General features: G+C 51.2%; 1 protein-coding gene across 1 annotated transcript in view; it reads right to left on the reverse strand.

Annotated features, from left to right (window-relative positions):
• SLC39A11 (solute carrier family 39, member 11) overlaps positions 1–25,546 on the reverse strand; it is an 85,573-nt gene that overhangs the window by 42,331 nt on the left and 17,696 nt on the right. Inside the window, exon 4 of the mRNA XM_010002712.1 lies at positions 18,840–18,963. Coding sequence (XP_010001014.1) covers positions 18,840–18,963 — 124 coding nt within the window. The remainder of the gene's footprint in view (positions 1–18,839; positions 18,964–25,546) is intronic.

Genomic DNA, 25,546 nt, shown 5'->3' on the forward strand with positions numbered 1-25,546 from the left:
GGGGCCAACTGTGTCCTTGCCATGTGCGGGGCGAGGGACGCCCGACTGTCCCCTGCACATCACCCAGCCGCGCTCTTCCAGTGCTAATTAACAACCCCAGTGTAAGGGACTCTTGCAAATTGACACTCGGGGTCACCTTGGGCAAGCAGGGATGTCAGCAACACTCTGCATCTCACCATCTGTACAAATCTGGACAAAGGGCAGCCCAGAATGGTCCTCAACAAAGAAAATAAAACCGAGCATTTAATATATTTTGGTACCAAAAACCAGGGCGAAGAGAAAAGCCCCACTTGCCTGCAGCAGGGCCAGACAGCTCTGACAGACTCCCTCCTGTGCTACAGGAGCATCCCTGGTTGGTGTCACCAGGGCTGCAAACCACAATGTCCCCAACACTGGCACATTCCCCCCAGAGGCCAGACGCTGCTCGGGTGAACGCTGCCCCTGCCATCAGCTGCACAGAGCTTTCTGTCCCCAAATGCCAGCCCAGTCTATAACACACAGTAACATTTGATGGCAGAGCTGCTTTCCAGCCTGCGGGGACAGAGACAAATATTTTCTGAAGCACCAGCAGGGCCAAGCAGGCCCAGCACTGCAGCCTGCCCAGTTTGCTGCAGGAACGCTGGCACAGCCGAGCCCTGGCAACAGAGCAGCCAGGGCTGAAGTCACTTAGGGATGAAATTCCCTTCTTCTGCCAGACCACTGGATTACTTTAATTGCTTGACACATGTTCCCCGAGCCCCACAACTGCATTATCCTCAGCTGACCCTGTCCCAGCACCAACACTGACCCGTGGACCTGCCAACAGCCCCATCACTGCAGAGCAACAGGGCAGGATTCCCCCTCCAGTGTCATGAGCTTTCCAGGGAGGAGGGACAATAGTTTTTGTGACATTGGCAAAGAGCACTTACATTCAAGTGACAAAACATCAGCCTTTCTCCCTTTACAGAAAGCAAAAAGTGTTAAATAAAAGTGTAAGTGGCCTCAACACCGGAGGCTCGTGAGGCAGTTTTTGAATGCTGACAGTAGAGGGTTTGGTGCCTGCTGGGGCAGCTTTGCTATTTCAAGACTGAAGGAACCTGCTGGAGAATAGAAGGAAAATGCAGAATGTAATATTGGTGACTTGTTTTTCTTAAATCAGGCCCAAAAAGCTGCCTGCTGACAGTGCAGCAGCCCCTCTGCTGTGCTCTCAGCTCTCCCAGCACCAGCTAAGAACAGTTCCTGGCACCAGGCAGGCTCCTCCAGCCCTCACAGTTTCATTCTATTTTTTTTCCCTTTTGTCTTTTCACTCATCTCATATTGTGACCTAGTCCAGTCCACCCTTTGCATTTCTGACTTTAACATTGTGCTTAACAACCAGCCTAGCTGTTGGCTCAAGAGAATCATGTTCCAGCCAAGCAAGTACAAGCCTGTGTCCAACACATCTTCCTTGTACATCTTCCCCGACCCTTTCTCACCTACCTGAAGTTTCAGCTGCCCCCATTCTGCTGAGAATTGCAGCACCACCTCCCCATTATCCAGTTCCCAGGAAAGCTCCATGTCATGGCTCTCCCTAACAAAAGCCAGTGCTCAGATCAACCCCGTTGCTCAACACCAGCCTGTCACCTGCTAAGGATCCATTCCATCCCAGGACACAGGCAGCAGTTCTATCAAACACCTTTTTTTTAATTTTCATTTTCCCTTAGGAGCAGCCTGCTTGCTATGATTGAAATAAATGCTGATGAAAATCAGACTTTTTCCAAGCATATTTGCAGCCCCTCCAAGGACAGTGGTGAGGGAGGACAGGGGGATGCCACAGTGCCCATGGGGATGAGGAGCTCTGCTCCCACCAGCCACAAACTGGGAAAAATCTGTGGGAATTAGGCAGAACAGATGCAGCTTTTATAGGAGAAGTGCTGAGGGTGGATTGGATGGAGAATTTGAACCCAAAAAAAGGTGCCTTTTATACCAATTAGCGGTGCATTAGCAGAGACAGCAACACCAAAAGCAGGGAGACAATCCCAGCATCATTTTCCCAGTGGCATCACATATAACAGTGAGACTGCAAACAGCACATGGGTCAAGTGATGTGTTTTGCTTCCAATTGCTGTGAGGAAGGAAAAAAACCAACCAGATAATTACAGTGGACTGATGATACCAGCTCATGGTGTTGGACACAGCACGGGAGGGGACTCGTGCAGCTGTCATACAAAATGCAGGACCCAAAGTGCTCCCAGCTTGAAATGCTGCAGGCAGAGGGGAACAAAACAGTCATTATGGCTAAACACAGGCTTGGCTGGAAATCAGGAAAGCCTCAATAGCAAATTGGAATAGTGATAAGAGCAGAAGAAGGGGTGGTTTTTAAAGAATAGCTGCCACAATCAGAGGAGAGTACTCATAAGAACGTTGCCAAAACAATTATGTGGCAAATGACTATCTGTGCCACATACATTATATTAAATCTTGTTCACAAAAAGTCCTCTATATATTCTACTCAATTTATCATTATTGAATTTCTTAGCAAAGCTGCAAGGCACAAATTCTGCCAAAAGTTTAATTACATATATGCAGCCTGCTGCATTTTTTGTATTCTCTGCAGCCAGCTCTGGAAAAAGATAAATGGCTGTAAGTATGGCTTAAGCTGCTGGTGAAATATAAAAACCAACTGGCTTCTTATCAGCATGTGAAATGGCTTTTTATTTTTGATTATTTCTTAATGAAAACTGTTTGCATTAGCCCTGAGCTCAGCTTTATTGCACTCACAAGCAGTGCATGTAGACGAATATGCTATTTACTCTGTGCTCAAAAAACCCCTCTCTACTGCACTACTTTAGCTCCTGAATTTAAATTCAGGTCTACAGAGCTCTCTAGCTTTTCACATCTGCTTTAGAGCCCAGGGATGGGGCTACTTAAATCCTCCACTTGCAAAGTCTCTGTGCGAGGAGTTTGTGCAACCCCTCTTATCTGGCCTCAGACCCATTACAGTTTTGATTTAGATGCCAACTGAAGCACCTCCTTCTTTCTCCACACTCATGGGAACCTGAAGCCTGCCTTGACTTAAGATGCTGGAATAAAAATAATTTACAATCAATTTTCCCCATCAAATTCTTGCAACAAGTCTCTGCCTCACCAAGGAGGGATCCGGACCCGCCAGTGCTGAGGGAGGGACCTCTGGGCTCCCACAGCAACACGAGTCCTGCCTGGGGTTTCTTCCTCCTGATTAAACTTGCAAGGGATGAATTGATAAAAATTCATTTGTAAACATTTGTCATCTCCTATCCCTACCGTGTGGGAGAGGGGAAGGAGAAGCAATGCCAAGCAGGGCTGCACTACAGACTTATTAAATATCCATGACGAGGTGCCACTCGGTGGCTGTTTGTAACAAGTGCTCAGTGTTGATGCAGGTGGGAACTAGGTGAAGGAAGAAAAGCACCAAATACTCCTGTTTCCAAAGCCTCCACCCACCAATGTCTCTGGCTCTCTCATTTTTTCCTACGATCTGCATTCCAACTGTAGCCCCTAAGTGCAGGGAGAAGCAAACCTGTTGCCAAATTCCTCTGGGCTCCTCCAAGCCCCACGCCAGCACCTTGTCACTGCCAGCACCTTGTCAGTGCCAGCACCTTGTCACTGCCAGCACCTGCTTGTTTGCAGCTGGAAATCTGGATTAGGCATTATAGCTGCTCCATTAAGCCCAGGAGAGCTGAGCAGGTTTGGTCTGACCCCTTGTCTGGGGGTGAGGGGTAGGAAGGACGGAACCATATGCTGAAGAAAACGGTAACAAAGTCGTTGCCCTTCCCCAGGCACAGAAAATAATTGCATGTTAAATTCTCTCCCCTAATGGCCAAGCTAAATCAAAATTACTTGGAAAATTTCTAGGATTCCCAAAGGCCTGTTAGTCAACCCAAGCCCCTCACAGAAACGCTCGGCGATGCTGGCAACGTCTCACCCAAACCCCCTCCCCACTCATCTCCATTAAACCCTCGATGCTTCATTAACTTTAAGCAGATGTAACAGATGCTTTGTGGCAGCTGGGCTCCAGCCCCATAGCACAGGGGGTCCCATCCACCCTGGACTCCTCTGGCTGCAGCACAAAGGCAGGGCTGCTGGGTGAGGTGCCCCCTGCACACCCCGCCAGGCATGGAGCAGGTGCCCCATCCCTGTCCCCCAGCCTCCTGCTCCCCTGCCGTGTCTGACCACAAGTTTCCCCAAAAAGGAAATTTCACCAGCATCAATGTCTTCTTTTCCCTGTCCTCCTCCTCCTCCCGCTGCAGCAGAAATTGCAGGGAGCACAGAAGGGCCTGGATGCTAAAGAGCAGATGGAGCAAAGCATCTGCTCCCTGCCGCCGCGCAGCTCTCATCCAACACCTCCATGAGAGGTTTTAATTATTGTGAGTAATTAAGCACAGCACCTCTGATGGGATACCTGCTATCCTCCTTGCTGACAGGTAGAGGGAGAGGCAGCAGGAGCTGCAGGCAGCACACAGCTCTCTGGGGCTGGTCTGACAGCACAAGTGGAGCTGGAAATAAATCTGCCAAGGAAAGAGGTTTTCTTCTAAGGAAGGAGTGCCCCAAATCAAGGAAAATCCAACCTCTGGGAAGCTTTCATGTAGAGAACAAAGCTGCCAAAAAACAGAATTGCCCAACTATGGTTGAAGTAAGGAGGTATTTTTTTTTAAATAGCATTTATTTACTGCAAGCAAAAGCTCTGTGGGCTGAGGGAAACTGAAGGGGCTGCCATCCCTGTGCCAGCAACCCCACCAGGCCTTGTGACAGGGACACCCGGGACACCCATCTGCATGTTGTGGTGACTGCAACCCCAGCCTGCTGCCATGATCTCACCCCTCAAGCCCCCCATACATAACAAATTCATTTTCCAATGTTTCTGGCAGATAAAAGAGGGCCCTGCATCTGCTCAGGCTTTCAGCGAGGAAGATAAATAGAGTGTCATGACTCACTGTCTATTAGGCGCCTTCATTTATCCAAGCGTGCACAGGAGCTTTCATAAAAGGTTGTTTAATTCAGCATGACTGAACTACCACTTGCTCTCAGACACATGATTATTGCTGGGATCCATCTGAAATTTGGAGCCAGGAGGGCGCCGGAGCACGCCAGCCTGCCTGCACCAGCCCCCTCCCAAAGAGCTGCCAGGAAAGGGGAGCCCGATGCCCAAACCCCAGCTCAAACATCACACCAGTAACAGCCCAGCCTGAAAAGAGACCCAGAATCCCCCCCTCCCACCAGAACCAGAGCACCTCCTTGCAACATGCCCAGCTATTGCTCTGGAGCATCCTCACTGGTGCTGCATCACTTCATCACCCCTCCCAGCCTCCCCCTATTTTGCAAGTGTCATCTCTGTGTCCCCCAAACCCTGATCCGAATGCAGGAACTTCTCCCCTGCTGCTCCAACAATCCATCATCAAGTCTCACATGGAATGCCTGCTCCAGCCCTCTGCGTGCCTGCCTTCATCCACAGCAGCCTGAGAAATCACGTTCAGGCAGACACAGAATGCACCAGTCTTTCCTGCTGCCCCACTTCATCTCCTGCCACTGGTGATCCTTTAAGCTGCCATGTAATTCCTGCACCCAGGAAAGCTCCTGTCGTCCCAGAGAGCTCCCAGCATGTATTTGAGTGGAATTTTGTATGGGGAAAATGAATCCATAAAGCAGCTCTTTGGAGGGAAAGGTGCTGGAGTGATGCAGTACAGGGAAGGGACAGCACAGCTTGGCCAAAGTTGGGCTGGACAAACCAACCCTCTGGAAATCTCAACTGGATGCTCTGAATCAGCACCTTATTAATCCAGAGCTGCAGGGATTCACCACTACAGACACCAACCCCCTGCTCACAGTGATGTTGATGCCATGGCAGACTCTGCCATGAGGATGCAGAGAACAAGGGCCGTGGCACAGGCTGAGAAGCAGGGTCTACAGGAGAGTCCCTGGCTGCCCCCACAGATGCTCAGGAGGGAGATTAACCCCATCACAACCTGCTCCTGCCTCCAAAACTATTGGGAAATCTCCCTGGAAAGGCACAGCACCTCCCAGTGAACAACGGCCACCAAGGCTCCTTCCCAGTGAAGGACCAAAACCCGAGTGACAGAGATGACATGGAATCACCCAAGCAGGTGGCAGCAGCAGTGACACAGCCAAGATGCTGCTGTCCCCTCAGGTGACACCAACTGCCTCATGTCACAAGGCAGGAGAGATGCCAAGAACCTCCCTGCCCAGTGCCTGCAGGGCTGGAAGATGAATCCCTTGGGGGAAAGTGACAGCCCAATGCTCAGTGTCATTACATGCACCAGGTCCTTTTAAGCAAACGAATTCACGCCAACTTCCAAGAGCTCTTTAAGGAGTTCCCAGTAGATAAAGTGCATCACTGAATCATTTTATGCTGAAATGTTACACATTGGAGTTAATTTAATCACTTCATTTCAGAGGGCTGAGCAATGTTCAGGGCTCTGATCCGCGCAGGGAACAGGGGCTGATCTGGACAGGATCAGATGCAGCAAATCTCTGAAGGGAGGAAAAAATATTAAATAATCTCATTAGCTGCTTAAAAAGAAAACAGGAATTTTTTTCAGGAGCTACTAAGGGACCAGGCAACCCCCCCGTGCTGGGCTCAGGTGATGATTTTGCAGTGATGGAGGCAGCTCAGGGGACAGGGCTCACACTGACCCTCCTGCAGGCAGCCCAGGGTGGTGGCACCCACGGGCTCACCAGAGCCACCTCCTGTCACCACCACAGGGTCCCACCACTGCCAGCACCTCGGGGCCACATCTGCAAAGGAGCCCCCCCCCCAAGGATGCTCTGACATGGTCTCCCCTCCATTTGCACCCACATTTGCATCCACTTACTGCCATGACACCCCAGCCCATCTTCCCCCTATGCTTCCCTCCTGCCTATTTTCTTCTTAAATTTGATTTCATTAGAGCTGAAAGGAAGCGTGGAAATCCATGGAGCAGAAACCAAAGGCCAGCAGGGTCTCCAGGAGCAGCTCTCAGTGCAGACACAGCCCTGCCCCAGCCCTTGGCATCCCAGAGAGCAGGAGAGCCCAGGGGTCACTGCCACCTGCTTTTCACCACATTTCTGCAGCACTTTCAAAGACACCAAACTAGAGAGGAGCCAGATGAGCTGTTCCATTATCTGTCTTACTCTTTCACTCCAGCATACCCATTATTCAAAGTCACCTGTTCCCTTTCTATTCAGAAATTCAATTAGGAAATTCTCTTTGCAAATTAATTGTGTTTGAAAATAAAAATCAATTAATAAAACGCATTAGGGCCCAGAGGTTTAACTAGAGCTGCACAGTGGAGAGGTGTCCACATCAAGGCACCCATCCAGAGGCAGGAACTGCCCCCCCTCCAAACCAAACATTTCTCCAAGCAGCATCTTTTCCAAATCATCTTTCCAAGGCTGTCCCCAGACTCCACAGGTGACACCAGCTACTGCCCTTTACCCCAGCGAGCTACAGATGGTGACATTTCCCCAGTGCACACTAGCTGCTTCCAAGCCAGCTCCTAGAGAGAGCTCCCCATGTCACAGGCTGCATTTGCTGTTCAGCAGCTTTGCACGTGCTCTGGAATCCAACCACATCTGGAGGGACACATCTGGGTTCCCATCTTCATCCCAGTGTGAGGGACAGGCACCCATCCCTCTGGCTCTGCCACTGGCAGGGCCAGACCAAACACACATTTGGGAAAAAGGGGCCCCTCTCAGCTGAAAGATAAAGTGAATAAAGAATCCATTTCTGAGGCCCATAAACGAGGTGCTGCTTTGTTCTCAGCCCTCGGCCTGGCAAATCAATCCCGGCTGCCCCGGGTGGGATGAGGGGATTGGATCCTTGCCTGCTCTGCTGGCAGAACCAAACAGGCAGGAGCACAACCCATCACCCCCCGCCCGCGCCGAGCGACATTCCCAGAGTGACATCCCGATGGGAACACACACACCCAGGCAGGGGGGCAGGAGGCTCCACTTCTCCCACCCGCCCAGGGCAGAGGGCAATGCCCAGGGGGGAGGACGTGGATGTGACCCGAGCCCTGCCAGGGGAGCCAGACACCTTTCCACAGTAATGAAACCAGACACCTTTCCCAGCCGTTCCCTGGTGGGGCAGCACTACCCAACCTACCAGTACATTTTTAATTGTCCTATTTTAGGTGTTCCTTAGGGTAAAGCCAGAAAAGCAGGAAACCAAGGCTCCACCTGCAGCACCATGCCATGAAACAGAGGATTCAGCAGCAGCTTCAGCTGCAAATGAGACACTTCACCTGGGTCTGGGCTTTTTTCCTTCAATAAATTCTGATTTATGGATCTGGGCTGAACATCTCAGCAATGAAAACTCCTGTCTCTAGCAGAGTTTAAGCAGAAACAGGCTGCCTGGCTACAGCCTGCAGCTCCAGGATGGTTGGGGGGGGTCAGGACAACCCAACCCACAGTGGGATCCCCCTGCACTCACCCTGCAGCAAAGGACCTGCCAGGGGTTTAACCACATCTGCTCCCACAAAGGGTCATCACAGCCCTGGCCATGCAGAGCACGAAGCCCCTTATCACCCTCCTCAGCACTGAGCAGGCTCCAGCTCACTGCAGTTGGTGGGCAGATGCTCTGGTGGGTCTCTGGTCCTCAACACGTAGCAGATCCACAGGACTCTGTCTCCTGAGGACCTGGAGCTATGGACAGCAAATACCTCTCAAAAATCAATGAAAAAAAAAAAAAAGGAGGGGTGGATCTGAACCACCACGGGCGTTGATGATGGGAAGGAACCAGGCTCTTTTTTTTTTCCTCCTTTGAATCCAAAGCAAATCGATCTCTCCCAGCCCAGGGTGGGAAGATGGGGATGACTCAGCCAGCACGGAGCTCCTGCCCCCACTGCAGCTCAGCTCACACACACCACACACGCACAGAAAGGGGGAAAAAAAACACAAACAACAACCCATTTCTTCAATTTTCCTCTAGTATATCAAGAAACGGTTCTTTCCAACAGCCTTTTCCTGCCTTTTCATGGAAAAGCCCTCAGCACCCAGCCTCCCAGACACCTCCTGCTCCCAGCTCAAGGGATTCTTCAGCAACGGGACCTCGGTGTTTGTGACACACAGAGGCAGAGCTGGGCCCAGTCCTGCCCTCCCCAAAGACCAACCCCAGAACCAAACCAGCAAGAACCTGGCACAGCGCAGACCACGAGGGATGTTCCACAGGGCTCTCACCCCCAGGAGCAACACACCTTCCCAGGCACAGCTGATACCCCTGAGCCCGGCACGGCTGCGGCTCCGGGCAGCCTGAAATGAGTCTCCTCTGAAATGAGATATTCATGAATAATGAAATACTAAGAGCCAGGTGTGGCAGCCACCTTGATGCACTCTGGGGAAGCTGCCAGGGTCCACCTGGAAAAGGATGTGCAACTTAAATAAATAAATAAATAATGAATGTTACCCCTACAAATTGCATCTTCCTGGGATGGGATACCAAGGACAGCCCCTGTTTGCACATTGGGGGGAGACTCCCAGGTGGCAAGAGGCTAATAAATATTTTGCTGGCTATTTGTAAGTCCCATGGATGCCATGAACTCCTGCAGGGCATGGCCAGAGCCCCCTGTACAAAGAGAAGAGCTGCCCACAGGCAGCAAGAGAAACAGAACAAGCACTGCTTTAATGATACATAATTGTGAATTCAGTGCTATTTCATACTGACTTCAAGGCAGTTCACACCATCTGCTGCCACAGACACATCTCAGGGCTCTGAAGATCAGTCTCAGCTTGGCTCCCTCTCTCTCCCAAGGCCAGGGTTGTCACTGAGCAGCACATGCCATGGGGGGCAGCACCCATGGGGCTCCCACCCAGGAGGGCAAAATGGGGGCCCAGGGCAAGTGCTTGGCCACTACACAGAGACACACAGATGGCCACGAACACACTTGAGCTCTAGGACTTGCAGGCAGGACAGTTAAAAAACAAATAAACAAACAAAAAACCCCCAACAAAACAGACTTGATTGAAGCTCGTGACAAAATACAGAGGAGAAACCATGAAGAAAAAAAGAAAAAATTCCAGACCTTTTTCTGCTGAGCTCCCAAGCTGTGTGAGTGCCAGACCCCCCAGCCCTGCAGGGGTGTGAAGCTGCACAGCTCCTGTCCTGCTGCCATCAGTGCCATCACCACCCCAGCCCTGCTGACAGGGACACTCAGAGGAGCACGTTCTTGTCACACTTCCCTTGGCTCCTGCTGTGGGTGCTGGGGCTGCTCCAGCCCCACCAACCCTCCAGCTTCCCAGCCTACTGAAAAATGAGAAAAAAAGCCCAAGCTGAGATCTCTGCTCACATGCTGCTGCTGTTTGGCATCCAAACCTGGATGAAGAAACTCCTGCTGCAGACTGAAGGGGAGGACAAGCATCACCTCTCCAGGTCCTGCTGGAGCCAGGAACAGCCTATTCCTGTGCCAAGGAACAAAAACAACCCCAAGCCCAACAATAACCCACCCAGCCAGGCTGAATACTGCTTGTCCCCCCACATCAGGATGAAATAAAAGCCTCTGAGAGGGATGGTATGTGAGGGACAGGATTCTTAAGCTGCTGAACTGTTCCACAGCCTCAGCTGGAAACCAAAAGTCATTTCAGCCCTGCAGTGCCTACATGAAAAGCAGAAAACCAGTCTCTAATTGGGATTATTTATCCCACAGACTGGGATTGCTGGCACCTGGAGCTGCCTCAGCCTGGGCCAGGGTCTCCCACCTGGCCCCACACCCCCTCCCCGTGCCCCAGCCACAAAGGACATTTTCAGCCTGGTCCCCTGGGCATTGCTGAATGGCTTTGGGAGGCAGCAGCAGGCAGGCTGGAGGCAGGGCAGCTGCTTCCAAGCTATTCTCCCTTTCAAGGAAGGCAGCAGAGGAGAGGGGGGATGCTCTGCTGCTCGGGCTGGGGAGCAGCACCAGCAGGAGCTCCCTCTCTTTAGCTGCTGAAAGATTCTAATTAAATAGAGCCATTGCACAAGTTCAGGCACTGACAAAACTTCAATCACAGCCTCTGTTCTACTTGGCAGCAGGGACCCAGCATGCAGCAGGAGTGCAGCCCTCATTACCTCTGCCCCTCGTAGAGCTTCTTCCTTCAAATATGTAAAAACCCCCATGTGAGGAGGCAGCCTCTCCTGCTCCAGCCCTGGGCACCATCTCTCCAGCCAGCCTGGCCCAGGGCACCCAGCACTGCTCCCCAGGGAGCAGCTGGAACGCAGAGTGACGGGAGAGATGGACCAGATCTCCCAGTGCTTCTGGGTCTCCTGGCGTCCCCATGTCATGGGTGGTGGCACAAAGCCAGGATTAGGGGATGCTGGGTCAGGAAAAGGAGCTCTGTCCTGCAGCACCCACCAGCTCTGTGCTGGCTTCAAGAGCAATTATAATGTTAACCCACCAGCCCCACCAATTTGAAGAGCAATTATAGCGTAAACGTGGCTTTTATCTGAACAATCAATACTTGTATCTGGGAAAGCTTCCTGGCAGGGGGGAGGAAATAAAACATTGATTTTTAGTGAAAAGGCATATTCCATCATCCTGTGTCATATACCATGTGGGAAAAGACAAAAGAGAGGCCTGGACATGAACAACTGTCTCAGGATTGAAATGGAAACGTGTTGAAATTGAAATCAGATGGGAAAGAAATCACAAGTGCACATCTCATCAGAAGCAGTGGTTAGGGAAAAGGAACCCGCTGCCTTCAGGAGAAAAGATTCCCAAGGAGGAAGAGCTCTGTCCCCAACAGCTCAGCTTAGAGTTAAACTGGAGACAAACTGGTCTGCAAGAGCAAAACCCACCCAGCACAGCTTCCTGTGGCATCAGCAACATGGGAGACCTCCCTGAGAGCTCCCAACCACCACCCACCAGCTCCAAATCAGGAAACAAGAGCAAAGACTTAACTGATCTGTGTTTGGGGTGCAGGCTCAGCTCCATAAAGGCACCTGAGCACCTGAACCCCCCGATCTCAGCTGGGACACAGGGCCCCAAGCCCCCAGGGGTGCTGCCAGGCTTCCTGCCACCTCCCAGCAGCTCAGGGACCGTTTGCTCAGCCCTGCGAGTCCCCTGTGATGAGCACCTCCTGTTCCAGGCAATAAAGGCACAGCTCAGTGCTCCCCTCCTCGCACCCAAGAGCAGCTGCCTGGGAGCAGCAGCAGAGCCAGGATGGTCCCAGCACACCCCAACCACCATCACACACCAGGCACAGGGAGACGACTGAAAATCCCAGAGCAGCACAAGCTGTCACCTCCATAGGTCCCTTGGGGGCCACGTTGCAGAGAAGAGAAAAGTCACCTGAAAGCGTGCCCAGAAGAGCAGCAGATTACCTTACCCATCATATATATGCAGACAAACACATCTAGATACGTTTCTGTCTCCATAAAGTGGTCACACTGCTCTGCACAGCAGCACCAGGGCTGGCACCACCCCAGCACCCTTCCCTATCCCCATTCTGGGATTGCTCAGTCCCTGGCCCATCCACTGCAAACCCCACCACGTGCACCTTGGTGCTCTCAAAGCCACAGTCAGTCCCCCAGGACACAGCTGGGCTGTGGCTTTTACACACTTCATTGTCCTTAGAACATTTGTTCAGCTTGAATGTGGGGAACAGCCTTTTTGTTTTCAATGCAGTTTATTCCCTCTCCTTCCAAGCAATGATGCTGCCCTTCCCACACTTCATGCTACATGCCCCAGCATCACTCCTCAGCTAATACTGATGCAGGGTGACTGCTTGAGCGCCTGATGTTCATTTTTTCCTCCTCCAAAGCATCCTTAGGGTGACTACAAATTGTTCCCATCCTCGTTCAGCTGAAGAACCATAGCTAAAAAATAAATGAATTACTGTGCTTACTGAATCAAGCCAAAACAACATCCACTCCCGAGACAACGATCCCCATTGTTAGTTCAGTTTAATAAACCTTGAAATTTAAGGTTTTCCTGAACACAGATGCAGCAGGGTGATGTTTCTCCCAAGCTTCCCTTGTGCTAATCTTCTTCCAGGGTGGAACTGGGCTGAGACAGGAGTCCAGCCTCCCAGCCAGCTCCTAAGCTTGCAGGACATGCACTCCAGGAAGACACGGTCTGGAGACAACACACATCTCTGGAGATGTTCCTCAGGGGATGTTTTAATGCCCTATTACCTCACCAAAGCAGGAGAATCATTACTAGAGGACTAATTACAGCACCAGTGCCCACCCCTGCACACATGTGTGCACACACTCATCTGACCCTGCAGCATTGCCCCCCTAAGCACAGCACAGAAGCCACCAGAGATGCCTCCATCAACCCCCTGAGGATGGAAACTGGCTCCTGAGTAACCTCCTTTCTACAGCTGCAGGATTGAAAAGATTTAACAGATTGTCAGGTGTAGCCAGGAAATTAAAGCTCCTGGATAATATTGCATAGAGCTAACGAGGCTCATTTTGGGAAATGACTCCTCTGATGAATGGCCTCAGGCAGCACAAAAGCCTCTCCCCAGGCTGCACAGGCAGCACAGCTCCCGGCCCACACGTCCCTCAGCAGCTTCTAATAAGCCTCGTAGGTTTAACAAATCTCCCTGAGATGAAAGCAGGGCAGGGCAGGGCAGAGCAGCCAGCACAGGCAGCCCCACACCACCCACAGCCCTGGCACCCAGGTCACGGTGCCAGCTCCTGCACCACCTGCAGCAGGTCTGCAGGCACCTGCCCAGCCAGAACTTCAGATGAGGAACCCACTGCATCTCCACGCTTAGGCAGCCCTCTGGGCTTGCTAACTTCATTTCTACAGGCAAAAGACACAGCTGGACCCTAGAGCTGCTCAGCACATCCTCCATGGCAACACCCACAGGGCACAACCCAACCCTCCAGCAATGCCACCAGCACTGGTCTGCACCAAATCCCCAGCAAGCTCATTTTGTGTGGGCCTCTTCTGGCCACACCATCTCCCTTGGAAAGCTCAAGTGCCACCTGAAGGGTCCCTGCCTTGAAAGGGACATGATGGCAGCAAGGCTGAAGATCTCCTGCAGCTCTAAGAGTTGAACTGACTCAAACAGGACAGCCTGTTGCCAACACAAGCCCTTCTGGCCACGTTTCATTTGGGACACTGGATGATGCCCAGGGAAGAAGGATGTGTTAACAAGCAGCCATGAAGGACAACACTTGCAAAGAACAGCAGGAAGTGGTAGGAGATGCCAGGAGCACATTGCACAGGCACAGATGTCATCTGTGGAGAGGGCCGGTTGTTTCCTCTCGGCACAGAACTTCTCCCTGGCCAAGCAGTCATGAAAGCAGCAAGTGTGGAGGCAGCTCCTGCCTCCATGGGCAGAGGAAGCAGCTGTCCAGGCTTGCCAGCAGCTCTCAGGCTCAGTACAGCCCTGCTCAATGGAGAATGAAGCAAAAGACAAAGAAGCCAAACGTTACACTAAGCTTAGCTGTTCCTCAAGTGCCCCCAACTTCTGACAGCCTTCCAACTCAAAATGTCTCCTCTTCAAAGGGTCTGACACCCTTCCAACTCCAACTCAAGGCTTCTCCTCTTCAAAGGGTCTGAAAACCTTCTAACTCAAGCCTCCTCCTCCTCAAAAGGGAAGCTGAACACTCTGAAGACCTTCTGCTAATTCAAGAGTACCTTGGAAAAAACCAAGACAAAAAAACCCACCCAAGGAATTTGGAAGTGACTTTGCTGCAGCCTGCTTCTTCTGCTCCTCCCTCTTAGCAATAATGTGAGCACCACCATGTGTGGACATGGGCTCTGCTCCCTCAGCAAGGTGGAAATGAGCAAATGCAAACAGGTGGGATACACAACACCAAGATCTGCATCTCAAGAGCCCTTGGAGAAGAAGGGCAGTCCTGACACAGCCCAGGTCACACAGAGCCAGGTCTCTCTCCCAGAAGGTCACAAGTTGACATTTCCTTCATGATCAAGCTGTTTGGAGTTGGAAATCCTAACAACTTACACACAGAGCAACCTGCTGACCTGGGTGGTTTATTTACTGCAGGCTGCAAGGAGCAGCAGAGCTGGGTCCCCTGCAAACACATTCAGTGCATTTTTATGGGCAAAGCAGAACAAAGGACAATGTTCACAACTGACCAAAAGCAAAGGAGAACAAACCATTTTGCCCTGCAAAGTCAAAATTCCTAAATCCAAGGAGTAAGGCTGAGACCTGGATAACAGGGGCACAGAATTCCATGTAAGTTTAGGAGGGATCACACGCTCTGATTTATTTATTTTTTAAGCCCTGAATATATAAATTCACAGTTAGTTGTGACTATAAAAACCAACCATGGAACCCAGCTTGACAAGGATGGTCAATAACCATTTGAAACACTCCAGAAAAGGGCATTAGGATGTTTTTAAATCAATAGAGACCCTGCCTGAGGCGTTCATCATCAAGGCTGGCTATTAGAACTCAAAATTAATTGATTTTTGCAAGCAGCAGTTTCCCAGACTGAGAATGGTGTGAACAGCAGGATGGACACAGGCTGGGTCTGGCACTGATGGTGCCTCCAGCCCACAAGACCCCCTGAGCTTCTACAGCTGGTCACATTTAAGGAAAAAAAAACCAACTCCCAATCCCACCAACACCAAGCTGTGATGTCCTCAAACCTCACGGTTCACTTAAGTAACAAGTTTAATGAAATCTCATTTCTTTAGTACACTATTTCTTAAGAAACACCAGTTTCTTTTTCCAATTACTGATCCTATCTAGATTTACTTACTGGCCACCCATGGAGCCCATGTCCCCATTGTCACAGCACCATTTCCTAAGTCACACCCCACCAAAGGTCAGTCGAGTCCTTAAAACAAGCCCTGATTCCTCTAAGTAACATTAGTGACTTCCCAGTGCTGGCAGCACGATGCCAGAAACACTCCATGCCCCCTTGGCACGGGCATCCATGCCTCTGGGATGGACAATGAGCCAGCAGAGATGCTGCTGGTGAGCCAGGAATTTCAGCAGATGTTTCTTTGTGGCTCAAGTCAACAGCCAGCTCAGAGACTACTACTCTTAACTCCCCAGGCCCAGGGCTGCACTGAGGATGCTCCCAGCTGAGCACTAAACAGTTGGTATTTGCCTCCAAGCCCTTTCCAGCCCCACTGCTGTGAACTCCTCTGCCCCAGAGCACCCAGAAGGCATCTCCTTGGACACAGGATCTCCCCCTGCAATAGGGCAGCAAGGATGGCACAGCCAGAGGGGAAGAGGCTGCAGGGGAACATCTCTGGCTCCTGCTCTGCTCCCTCACCTGACCAGGAGCCACGTGCATCACTGGGCACCAGGACAGGGAATGGCTGTGCCTGGCTGCTCCATATCCAGTTTGTAGGAGAATGAGTCACAGCTCAGGTTTCAAGGTGTGATGCTGGATGTAAATCCCTTCCGAGAACTACCCCAGAACACACACACAGAGCTGGGGCTGCTCAGATCCCCCCAGCCCTGCAGCCTGGGATGACCCTGCCCAAACCCCCATGGCAGGGAGGGCACAGCCCAGCAGGTCCCTCCACAGCACCTGAGGGGCTTCACCTGCACCCTGAGGAACGAACAAACTCCTCAGCTTCATCCCAATCTGTTCCAAGGGAGGCAGAGAAACATACATCACATCCCCTGCCTACCCAGACATATTAAACAAGGCTGGATTCTCTTTCATTTGTAGTAATTAAAGCCTAGTGATTATCCCACTGACCAGATACCGTCTAGACACAGACTTTCCTCTGCAATCCATACCAAATCCACCTGTACTCCACTGCATGTGGCTACCTGTGCACATCCACATATCCAGAAGGCAGCTGTGACCAACTTCCCTAAATATCCTGTTTGCATCCAGCACTGATGCCAGCTGTGGGCTGGGGAGGAGCTGCAGGACAAGGGGAGCAGAGCCCAGCCCCATCCAGATGCTACCATGCCTCCTCACTCCCTACTAATAACTTCCAAGGGATGGGAAACCAAGGGATTTGGGACCAGGGGGAAGATCTGAGCCACCTCAACTCACTGCTGACTGGGGGAAAAAGCAGAATAATTTTTTTTTTCTCTCAACAGAATAAATGAGGGATAGATCCAACTGGTGCATTTCTTCCATCTCCCTTTCTATAGGTCTAAAATGAACCTTCTCCCTTGCTCAGTGCAGCTTTAGGGATCCCACCAACCCCAGTGTGACAGCACAGTCCCTCCTGCTCCAGCCCCTCACAGCCACACCAAACCCACGTTCACATCCCAACAGCAAAGAGCTCAGACACGCAGGGCCCTGGAGAGCTGCATGTCCACAGGTTCTCCAGCCACCTCCATCCCAGCTCTCCTGCTCCTCACCACCATCCCCAGTCACAAGACATCTGCAAAGCAAGGCAGGGCTGTGCTTTGGGATTCTTCTCTGTTTTCACAGCTTTAGTGATTTTAAAGCTTGTAAATATGCAGGAAGGGTCAGTGATTCAGCTGTGATTAAGTCTGAAATATTCCACTTGGTACTGATTTAAAAATACCCATGGTGTTTCCAGAGCATCCCCCAGGGCACAGCCAAGCACCACCCAGAGCTGGGGAAAGCTGCTCATTTTATTTATTTTTTTGGAAGGCTTGAGGTGTCTTGTGAAAATACTGAGTTCATTTCAGTAAGTGAAAACAAAAAGCAAGAGACAACAAAAGAATTAATGTTTTATAGCTTCTTGGTGCCATTTCCCCAGAGAGAGGAAAAACAATGAAGTCAAATGGAAATTTTCTATTCTCAAAACCACTTGCACTGTTATTTTTACAACTAAAAGAAGAAGAAAACACAAAATCCCAGCATCTCAAGTTTCTGAAAATTGCAGGTTACCTGCTTCTTTTTTTCCCCTTGAATTAAAAAATAAAGAAATTAAACTGCACCCAGGCTGTAAAGTTTCCATCCCACAAAATCATGGAAAACCTTCCAACAGCCTTACAGCCTGCAGGGCTGGAGCAGCCTGCAACCTCTTGCCCCAGGAGCTAAAAGATCTCAAGGACCTGAATTCTGCTGAATCTAACACAAAATTTCCTTCCACCTCTTTGGAAAAATCCAAGCTGATATTTCAAGTACTGAGAAATCCTGTGGACTTGCAACACTTTATGGAACGTGTAATTAAGCAGTTAAATAACAGAGCCTGGTTTAAGAGGCTCGTGCTACTCTTTGGAAAAAGAAGGATCATTTCTTCATCTCAACCTGCTCCCAGTTGTACCCAAAATATCATCAACTGCTATTTCAATATCTCTCCAAGAAAAAGCAGGGGAGCAGTAAGATTAATTCATCTAATGTCTAATGAAAATTGTGTTGCCTCAGAGGAGCCATCCCTGAGCAGGCAGGTGTAAGAGTGGAGCCACCAGCCCCTCTACACACCCTGGAGCTGGGGAAGCCTGATGAGGTCCCACCACCTTGACTAAGAAGTTCCTCCTTTAAAATCTTATTTAAGGAGGAAAACAGCTGCCAACATGGCATTTTATCACACTTTGGCAGCTCTAATTCTATTAACCTCCAAAAATGAGACGTGACAGCATGACTGCAAGTCCTAGTCTAGAATCAGGGAGGGTGACCAAGGGTCAGTGTCATGGGGCACCTTCCACGTGGCATCACTTGGCGAGGGCAGGGCGAGAGCTCACGCTGAAAATGATCTGATCTCCAGCTAAGCTGATGATTTCATTTCCCTGGTGCATGAGGTATCTCATTATCAACACTTCACAGACACAGACAGACGTGCAAGTGGTTGTGAGAACTGCAGCAGAAACACAAGTGACAGTTCCCCAAACAAGAGCCAGAAGAGAGACCCAGAGAGGGAGGAGCAGGTGCACTTTGCATGCTCGTGCCAAAACCAATCTCATTTCAATCACATACGTGACAGTTTGGGTGCCAGTTTACAAGGGGTATTTCCCCCGTTGGTATATGACAGGATGCTTGCCTGGATGGAGCCCAGCTCTACCTATCCGGATGGACAACTCGCTCTCGTGGTCCAGGTGATGAGCAGGTTCTTGCTCATATTTCTCTTTCACTGCTCGTTGGTCACAGCTCAGGGCAAACGCTGCGTGGGGAGCTCCACTGAAACCCTGCAAGGCAAGACAGAAATGTAAGGGGTTTTCTCACATCTCCCCCTTCAAGCTTCTCCCAGGCCCCATCCTCTGGCATCTGTGGTGTTGGGAAGACCACCAGGGCATCACAGCAGCTCCTCACAGGAACACAGAGACGTGTCTTTTGGGTTCCCCTCTCTGCAGATCACCTGGTTGTTTAGACTTAAATGTGCATTTCCAGCAGGAACATCAAGAACAGGGTTAGCAAGAGCTGTGGGCCAAGAAGCACAGGGCTAATGAGGGAAAGCCAAAACTCAGGTGCAAGAAATGTAATTCCACAAACACAGAAATGTAATTCCACAAACACAGCTCCCTCCAAAGTCAACCTGAAGGAGACCAAGCAGGCAAGGAGGGACATTCACAGCTGTCAGCACTGCTGAGCCACTCGCAGAGGCTTGAGCTATTGGGTTGACCTCTTGATTGAGTTTACAAGGGAAACAGTTTGTTCAAAATCAAACCCATCTGAGGATCAAACGAGACTCTATGTTCACATCCACCCAGTGTTATTGCAGTGGGACTTGCCCAGATGACCCAATGAAATTTCAGACTGACTTGGAATATGTTCCTACCCCACTTGTAACCTTCAGAAAGCAGGGAGGGATGGCCAAAACCAACACCATTCAGTCTGCAGGGAACCCAAGCAGACGCCCTGAGGCAAGAGGGACCGTGCTGCTCCCACGAGCAGTTCCTGCCAACCTGGACACAGCTCATGAAAACCAGACACAAAATCAGACACAACTCAAGGATGTGCCAGAATCTTTATCTGCCTCAGCCAAAAAAAAAATTAAGAAATCCTGGTAGACACCATTTTTGCCTTTTCCCCACAGTGCTGGACAAGTGGCAGGAAAGCTGGCATCTCTGCATGTCCCCAGGCTGCTCAAAGCCACCCAGAAACAGCCACAAAACTGATAGAAAATAAGGGGTTGGAGGCACAGCTGAGAGAAGAGAATGTCCTACAGTGAGGGCTGGATGACCTGGTGTAACCAGCTCTACCCAAAACACAGAGAATGGGACCTTGAGTCCACCCTGGGGAACCAGCCCCTGGGAGCATCTGCAAGGAAGGGTGGTCCAAGCTGCACATGGAATCATCACCCAGGAACAGGGGCTTAGCTGTTGGGCTGGTGGCAGCAGAACAAACACTGAACAGCCTGGGATGGTAATGAGAGACTCGATGGGTAAGGTCATGTTAAAGAAAAATAAAGGTTAAAGATGAATAACTAAATCATCTCGTCACCCATATTTGAATAGTATAGTCTGACCAGCACTATTAATACTAATCACATATTTGCTATCTGCTCTCTGTTGCAGTTTAATCAGGGTTCTTTCACCTCTGTTAACCCAGGCACTACCAGAAGCACTGAGGAGGTGCTGGTGTTTAAATGCCCCTGGGAGAAGGGAGACCCACCCCCCCCTCCCCCCAGAGGTACTAGCAGCTCTGCATCCCAGCTCAGCAGCAGCTGGAAGAACAGGTAGAAATACAAATGTGTTCCAGCAAAACCTGGAGGACATGACACAGTGAGGGAAGAAGGAAGTTCAGCATCACCACCCAATTTGGATAAGGCAGGAAGGGACCAAGAAGGGAAACTCAGGGGCTGGCCCTGCTGCTGGCACTTCTGCAGCCCTGTCTCCCCATGTCCAGGAGAGAGCCTGCTCCTGCTAAAGCTAAATGGGTTTCCACCTCTGGAAGGTGAGTAGCATCACTTTCAGGAAAATGCCAACCTGAGGAGAAGCAAGGATGGAAATTCCAAGCCATAGAAGTAAAGCCTCAGCCTTAGAGAGCAGAGGAAGGAGCTGCCAGCCCTGCACGGGGCTCTCCAGCCGCGCTCACCTCAGACTTGGGGAACACCAGGTTTACAGAGCAGAAGGCTTCTCCTTCCAGCCTTTCATTAAATGAGCTACAGACACCACAAGAGCAGCTTTGTAGGCTTTATCACCAACCACTGCCTCCCGCTGCGCTCACCTCAGACTTGGGGAACACCAGGTTTACAGAGCAGAAGGCTTCTCCTTCCAGCCTTTCATTAAATGAGCTACAGACACCACAAGAGCAGCTTTGTAGGCTTTATCACCAGTTGATTTGTGGCTTCCCCCAACCCAAAGGCAGCTGCTTCTCACACCTGTGGCTTGTCCACGCAGGCAGGAGTGAGCACAGGGCACGGCAGAGCCCGTGGGTCCCCACGAGGGACAACAACTCAACCAAGGGGAAAAGAATTAACTTGTACAAGCACGAGGGTAACATCCAGCATGCCCTCAATTACCAAGCAAGGTCAAGACCACTTGCCTCAAGGTCTGCAGCCCTAATGAGACTCTTTTCTGTGCCACCACCCTCGGCACATCAAATCCTTATCACCATGGAGCCCGTAAATCTACTTGCACCAAAGGGGAGGCAAACCTGAGGATACTTCAGATGGTTATTGTGAGGTCAGGTCACCTCTGCTGGCAGGCACACACACACAGCACCAGCAATTTGAAAAAATATCAGTGACCTTCAGCAAAGCACACGATTTATTCCAACTGTGATGGCTCTGAGTCAGTTCAGCCCAATCCCTGCGTGAGTCCCTTAATTGGAATGTGTCAGTGGGTTAAAACAACATTAGAAAGAGAAGAGGAAAGTCAACCCACATTAATTAGTTCATGGCACTAATTAGCATTAACTGAAATAACCACGGGGGCTGATTATTTCAAAAAAGCCTGATGCAATGACAGACTTGGGCAGGAAGACCCGTGGAGCTTGGAGGGAAACTATTCTGGGCCGCGGGAGTTCCCGCCGTGCCCGGCTCTGCTGGGGGAGCTCCAGTGGAAAGGATGTGAGGTTATCACAGCCTCGTGTGCACAGGAGATGAGAGAAAAACAGGTGTCTTTGCAGACAGCAGAACAGAGCCCCACTGCACACAGCATCCATAAAAACAGGCAGATCCTGCTTTTGTTACCCAAAAGCTGCAGCAATTCAACTGCATGGAAACGTGCCCCTCTCCTGAGCACCCTGGGCAGTGCAGCCCTCACTGTGGGATAGATGGGATCACCCTGGTACTGCAGGGCAAAGGGGTGAGGCAGGGAGGAGGTGGCAGCTGGTGGCTTTTAGAGCAAAGGTTTGGGATTGCACCCTGCTGCCCCCCCAGCCTCTTGGGCAGAAGCTGCTTCAACAAATTGAATCCAGTTTTAAAGAAGGAACGGAGGGTGAGTGACACCTTTAAGAAATAATCTGTTATTCCCCACCTGAGCAATGGAGGAAAATAAATCAATAAAGAAATTGTGGTGACAAAACCTGATGGTCTGGCTTTGGGTAGGTCACTGGGTACCAGCTCTGGAGGTGCTGCTTGCCCAGGAAGGTCGGTGATGCTGCTCCTCCCATGCAATATCTTATTGGCTCTGACCCCTGGAGCTCTGGGAAGCCACAGGAAACACAGCCCATAATGCATCCACTGACAGCAGAGAGCACCACATCAGGGAAGAGAAATAGAATAAAATTTACTACCTTATAAAAACAAAAATAATAAAAGAAAATGATCCTAACTTGTCCAGAAGCTGAAGCAGAGAAAGTAAGAGACAGTGAAGAGCCAGGCTTTGATGGTGCCCAGAGGCTCCCGTTTCACACTTATTAGAAGAGAGAAAGTGATAACAGCTCAGAGACCAGAAAGCCATAAAAGAAGAGAGGGGTGAGGGGCAAGAAGAGCTGCAGATCCCCAGCCCATGTCAGTGGGGATGGACACAATGTCTCTGCAGCCCCCATGTCCCCCTGCTGAGCCCTGTGAGCATAGGCTGCTCACTCAGCTCCAGCTGCTGCACATCTGCACAGAGCCCAGCACCTCTGGGGACACAGACAAAGGCTGTGCAGCAAAAAGGCAGCCAGTGCCTGGCTCTTCTGAGGCAGGTACACAGCTTTATGTTAAAAACATAAAACAGGATCAGCTGGGAAGGGAGCTGCCTCGGAATGTGCTTAGTTCTCAGAGAGTGTCCATGTGCATGTGGAACAACAGGCTGGCAGTTTGTCTGGGAAACAACACACCAAGGGCTCAATGCTCTCACTTCACCCTCTGCCAGCACAGAGCTGGGTGAGAGTCCCTGTGCTGGCATTTGTGACCCACCCGAGCCAAAAAAAAACACGGGTGACTATGACCCACTTGGGCTTCACCCCTGCCTGGAGCTAGGCTGGGGCTCCTCACCAAGGCTCCATGCTGTTTGGTGGCACCTGGAGCCAGTGCCCATCAGAGGAGCACCCAGTTGGGTGGGTGAGGATGTGCCTGGGATGGGGTTTGAAGGCTGGGGCCAGTCGTGCTGCCTGAAGCCTGGATGCCACCAGGCATCCCCCCAAAAACTAGCCAGTCAGCTCCACATTCCCCCAGCACAGCATCCCCAGTGCATTGCCTCACTCTTCTGGGGGAAAAAAAAAGCCTGGGTTTGGTCAATATTGACCTGGCACAAAGTTAAGAGACGGAGCTAGCAGGCAGAGATTGAAGAGGACTTGAATTGCAGCTCCTCTCAAAGCCAGGATCACTGCCAACCCCACACTCAAAACACTAAAGTCAACAACTGAAGTGCAACCTTAAACACTCCACGCAATAAAAAAGCCTTTCTCGGTGCTGAAGTGGGTGCAGTCCCAGCTGTGATGAACAGCACCCACCGCAGGGCTCTGGGACTCAGGAAATCCCAATTATCCCCCCTCCTGCAGTGCCTGGCAGCCCCGTGCCCCAGCACAGCCCAGTCCAGCTGCTCACGGTCACAACTGGGTCTCACCAGCAGCACCCAAACCCCTCTGATCACACAGACCACGCACCCATAAGTTAGGAATAAGGCTGGGGCCCCCCAGCACGCCCTGGAGCACTGCTCCAGCTGTGGACCAACAGCCAGCTGCCCCAGTCCCACACCAGCCAAACCCCAGTTAAGGAACATGAAAAGCCAAACATATTTCCATTAAAACAATTTTCAAGTTTAAGGGTCTCCAAGTGTTCCAGGTAAATCTTGGTTTGCGTTTTAGTTTGGATATGGCCAACAACAGAGCAGCAGCAAGGGGCAGGGCAGAGAGCAAGGCAATGGCAGCTCTTTTGGGGCTGGCTAAGGAGAGCTGGGGCAGCAATGCCTGTCACCTTGCAAAGTGCCTTCATCCCCTTTTCCATCAAGAGCTTAACTGCCTGAAGTTTCATAAAACCTAAAGCACAGCACGTGCAACCAGAGACCACGATCAGAACCGTCCTCCGAAGCCTCAAAGTGCTGCTAGAGAGAGGGACAGAAGACAAACCACTCCAGAGAAGGCCAGTGGAAAAGATGAGCACGCAGGAAGCACAGCATGAGCACTTGTGCTGCTGGGGGGCAGCAGCAGCTCCTGGGGGGGCAGCAGCAGGTCCTGGGGGGCAGCAGCAGCAGCTCCTGGGGGCTCCAAACCCCACCCAAGCCCTCATCCCAACAGCCAGGTCCCAAATACACTCCTGGGGGGCAGCAGCAGCAGCTCCTGGGGTCTCCAAACCCCACCCAAGCCCTCATCCCAACAGCCAGGTCCCAAATACATCTGAGTCCCACCACGACACCAGCAGCAGCCCCAGAGCAGAGGGCTGTGTTGGGTCAGGGTTGCTTCCCCCACCAACAAGGAGACTGGAAGGGAATCATGACGGGAACCACTGCAGAAATCCCAGCATTCCTGGATGACCCTGAGCAGAGACCTGGATTCAGCCCAGGAGCCCATCCACCCATCCAGCACCAACCTTAAGGCACGAGCATCCTCAACGAAACCAGATTTCCCCAGGAGGGGCAGCCCTGGGGGGCCTGACCCTGCCCCATGCCAGGCACCCCCCTCTCTGCAGCTCCAACCTTTACTGGGAGCCACGGCAGCAGGGCCAGGGGGTCTGGGGGCTCCCTGCTTCCCACCCCAACCACCTTCCATCTGGCCCCCCAGCCCGGCAGGCAGCAGGCAGGGGCTGGTGGCCATGGCAGGGGGAGCTGGGAAGGAGAAGTTCAGCCAGAGACACACGTCAGCGTTTCATGGCAGAGCTGCCCCAGCACCATCTCACCAGGCTGGGAGGCTTTTCTTGCCCAGGCAGCTGCAACACAGCACAGCCTGCCCCAGTCACTGCATACAGGGAAGCTTAAGTGAATATTAAGGAAGGCTGGTATCAGTTTATCTGTAACTAATGTAATGTTATTGCAAGTACATTTTATTCACTGCTAATTATCAGCCACTTTGATAACTCATAACTCTAGAAAATTGCAAAAAGCAGCTTAAATCACCAGCCTCTGCTGACGAGCTGTGGGAGCAAGAGGAATAAATCATCTCCTCTCTGTGTCAGCAGGCAGGGTGTCCTGTGGGGTGACCCTGGAGCATCCCCAGCCACGGGGGCTCCCCTGGGAGCAGCCTCATCTGACCCAGAACCCACAGTTCTCCCATGGTCTCACACACCCAGCAGCAGTAAATCTGGCAACCCAAGGGAAGGCAGGTTTATCAAAACCCACCCCCAGACCCTCCAAGGGCAGCCCCACCAACAGGCCAACCCAGCTTTGCAGCCAAAGCAACGTTCATATTAAAAACAAATGAAGAGATTTTTCTCCTCAGCACTGCTGGGGTTTTTTCCTTTCC

The sequence above is a fragment of the Chaetura pelagica genome, unplaced genomic scaffold (genome assembly GCF_000747805.2).
Source record: "Chaetura pelagica isolate M959 unplaced genomic scaffold, ChaPel_1.0 scaffold47, whole genome shotgun sequence".
Classification (NCBI taxonomy): Eukaryota; Metazoa; Chordata; class Aves; order Apodiformes; family Apodidae; genus Chaetura; species Chaetura pelagica.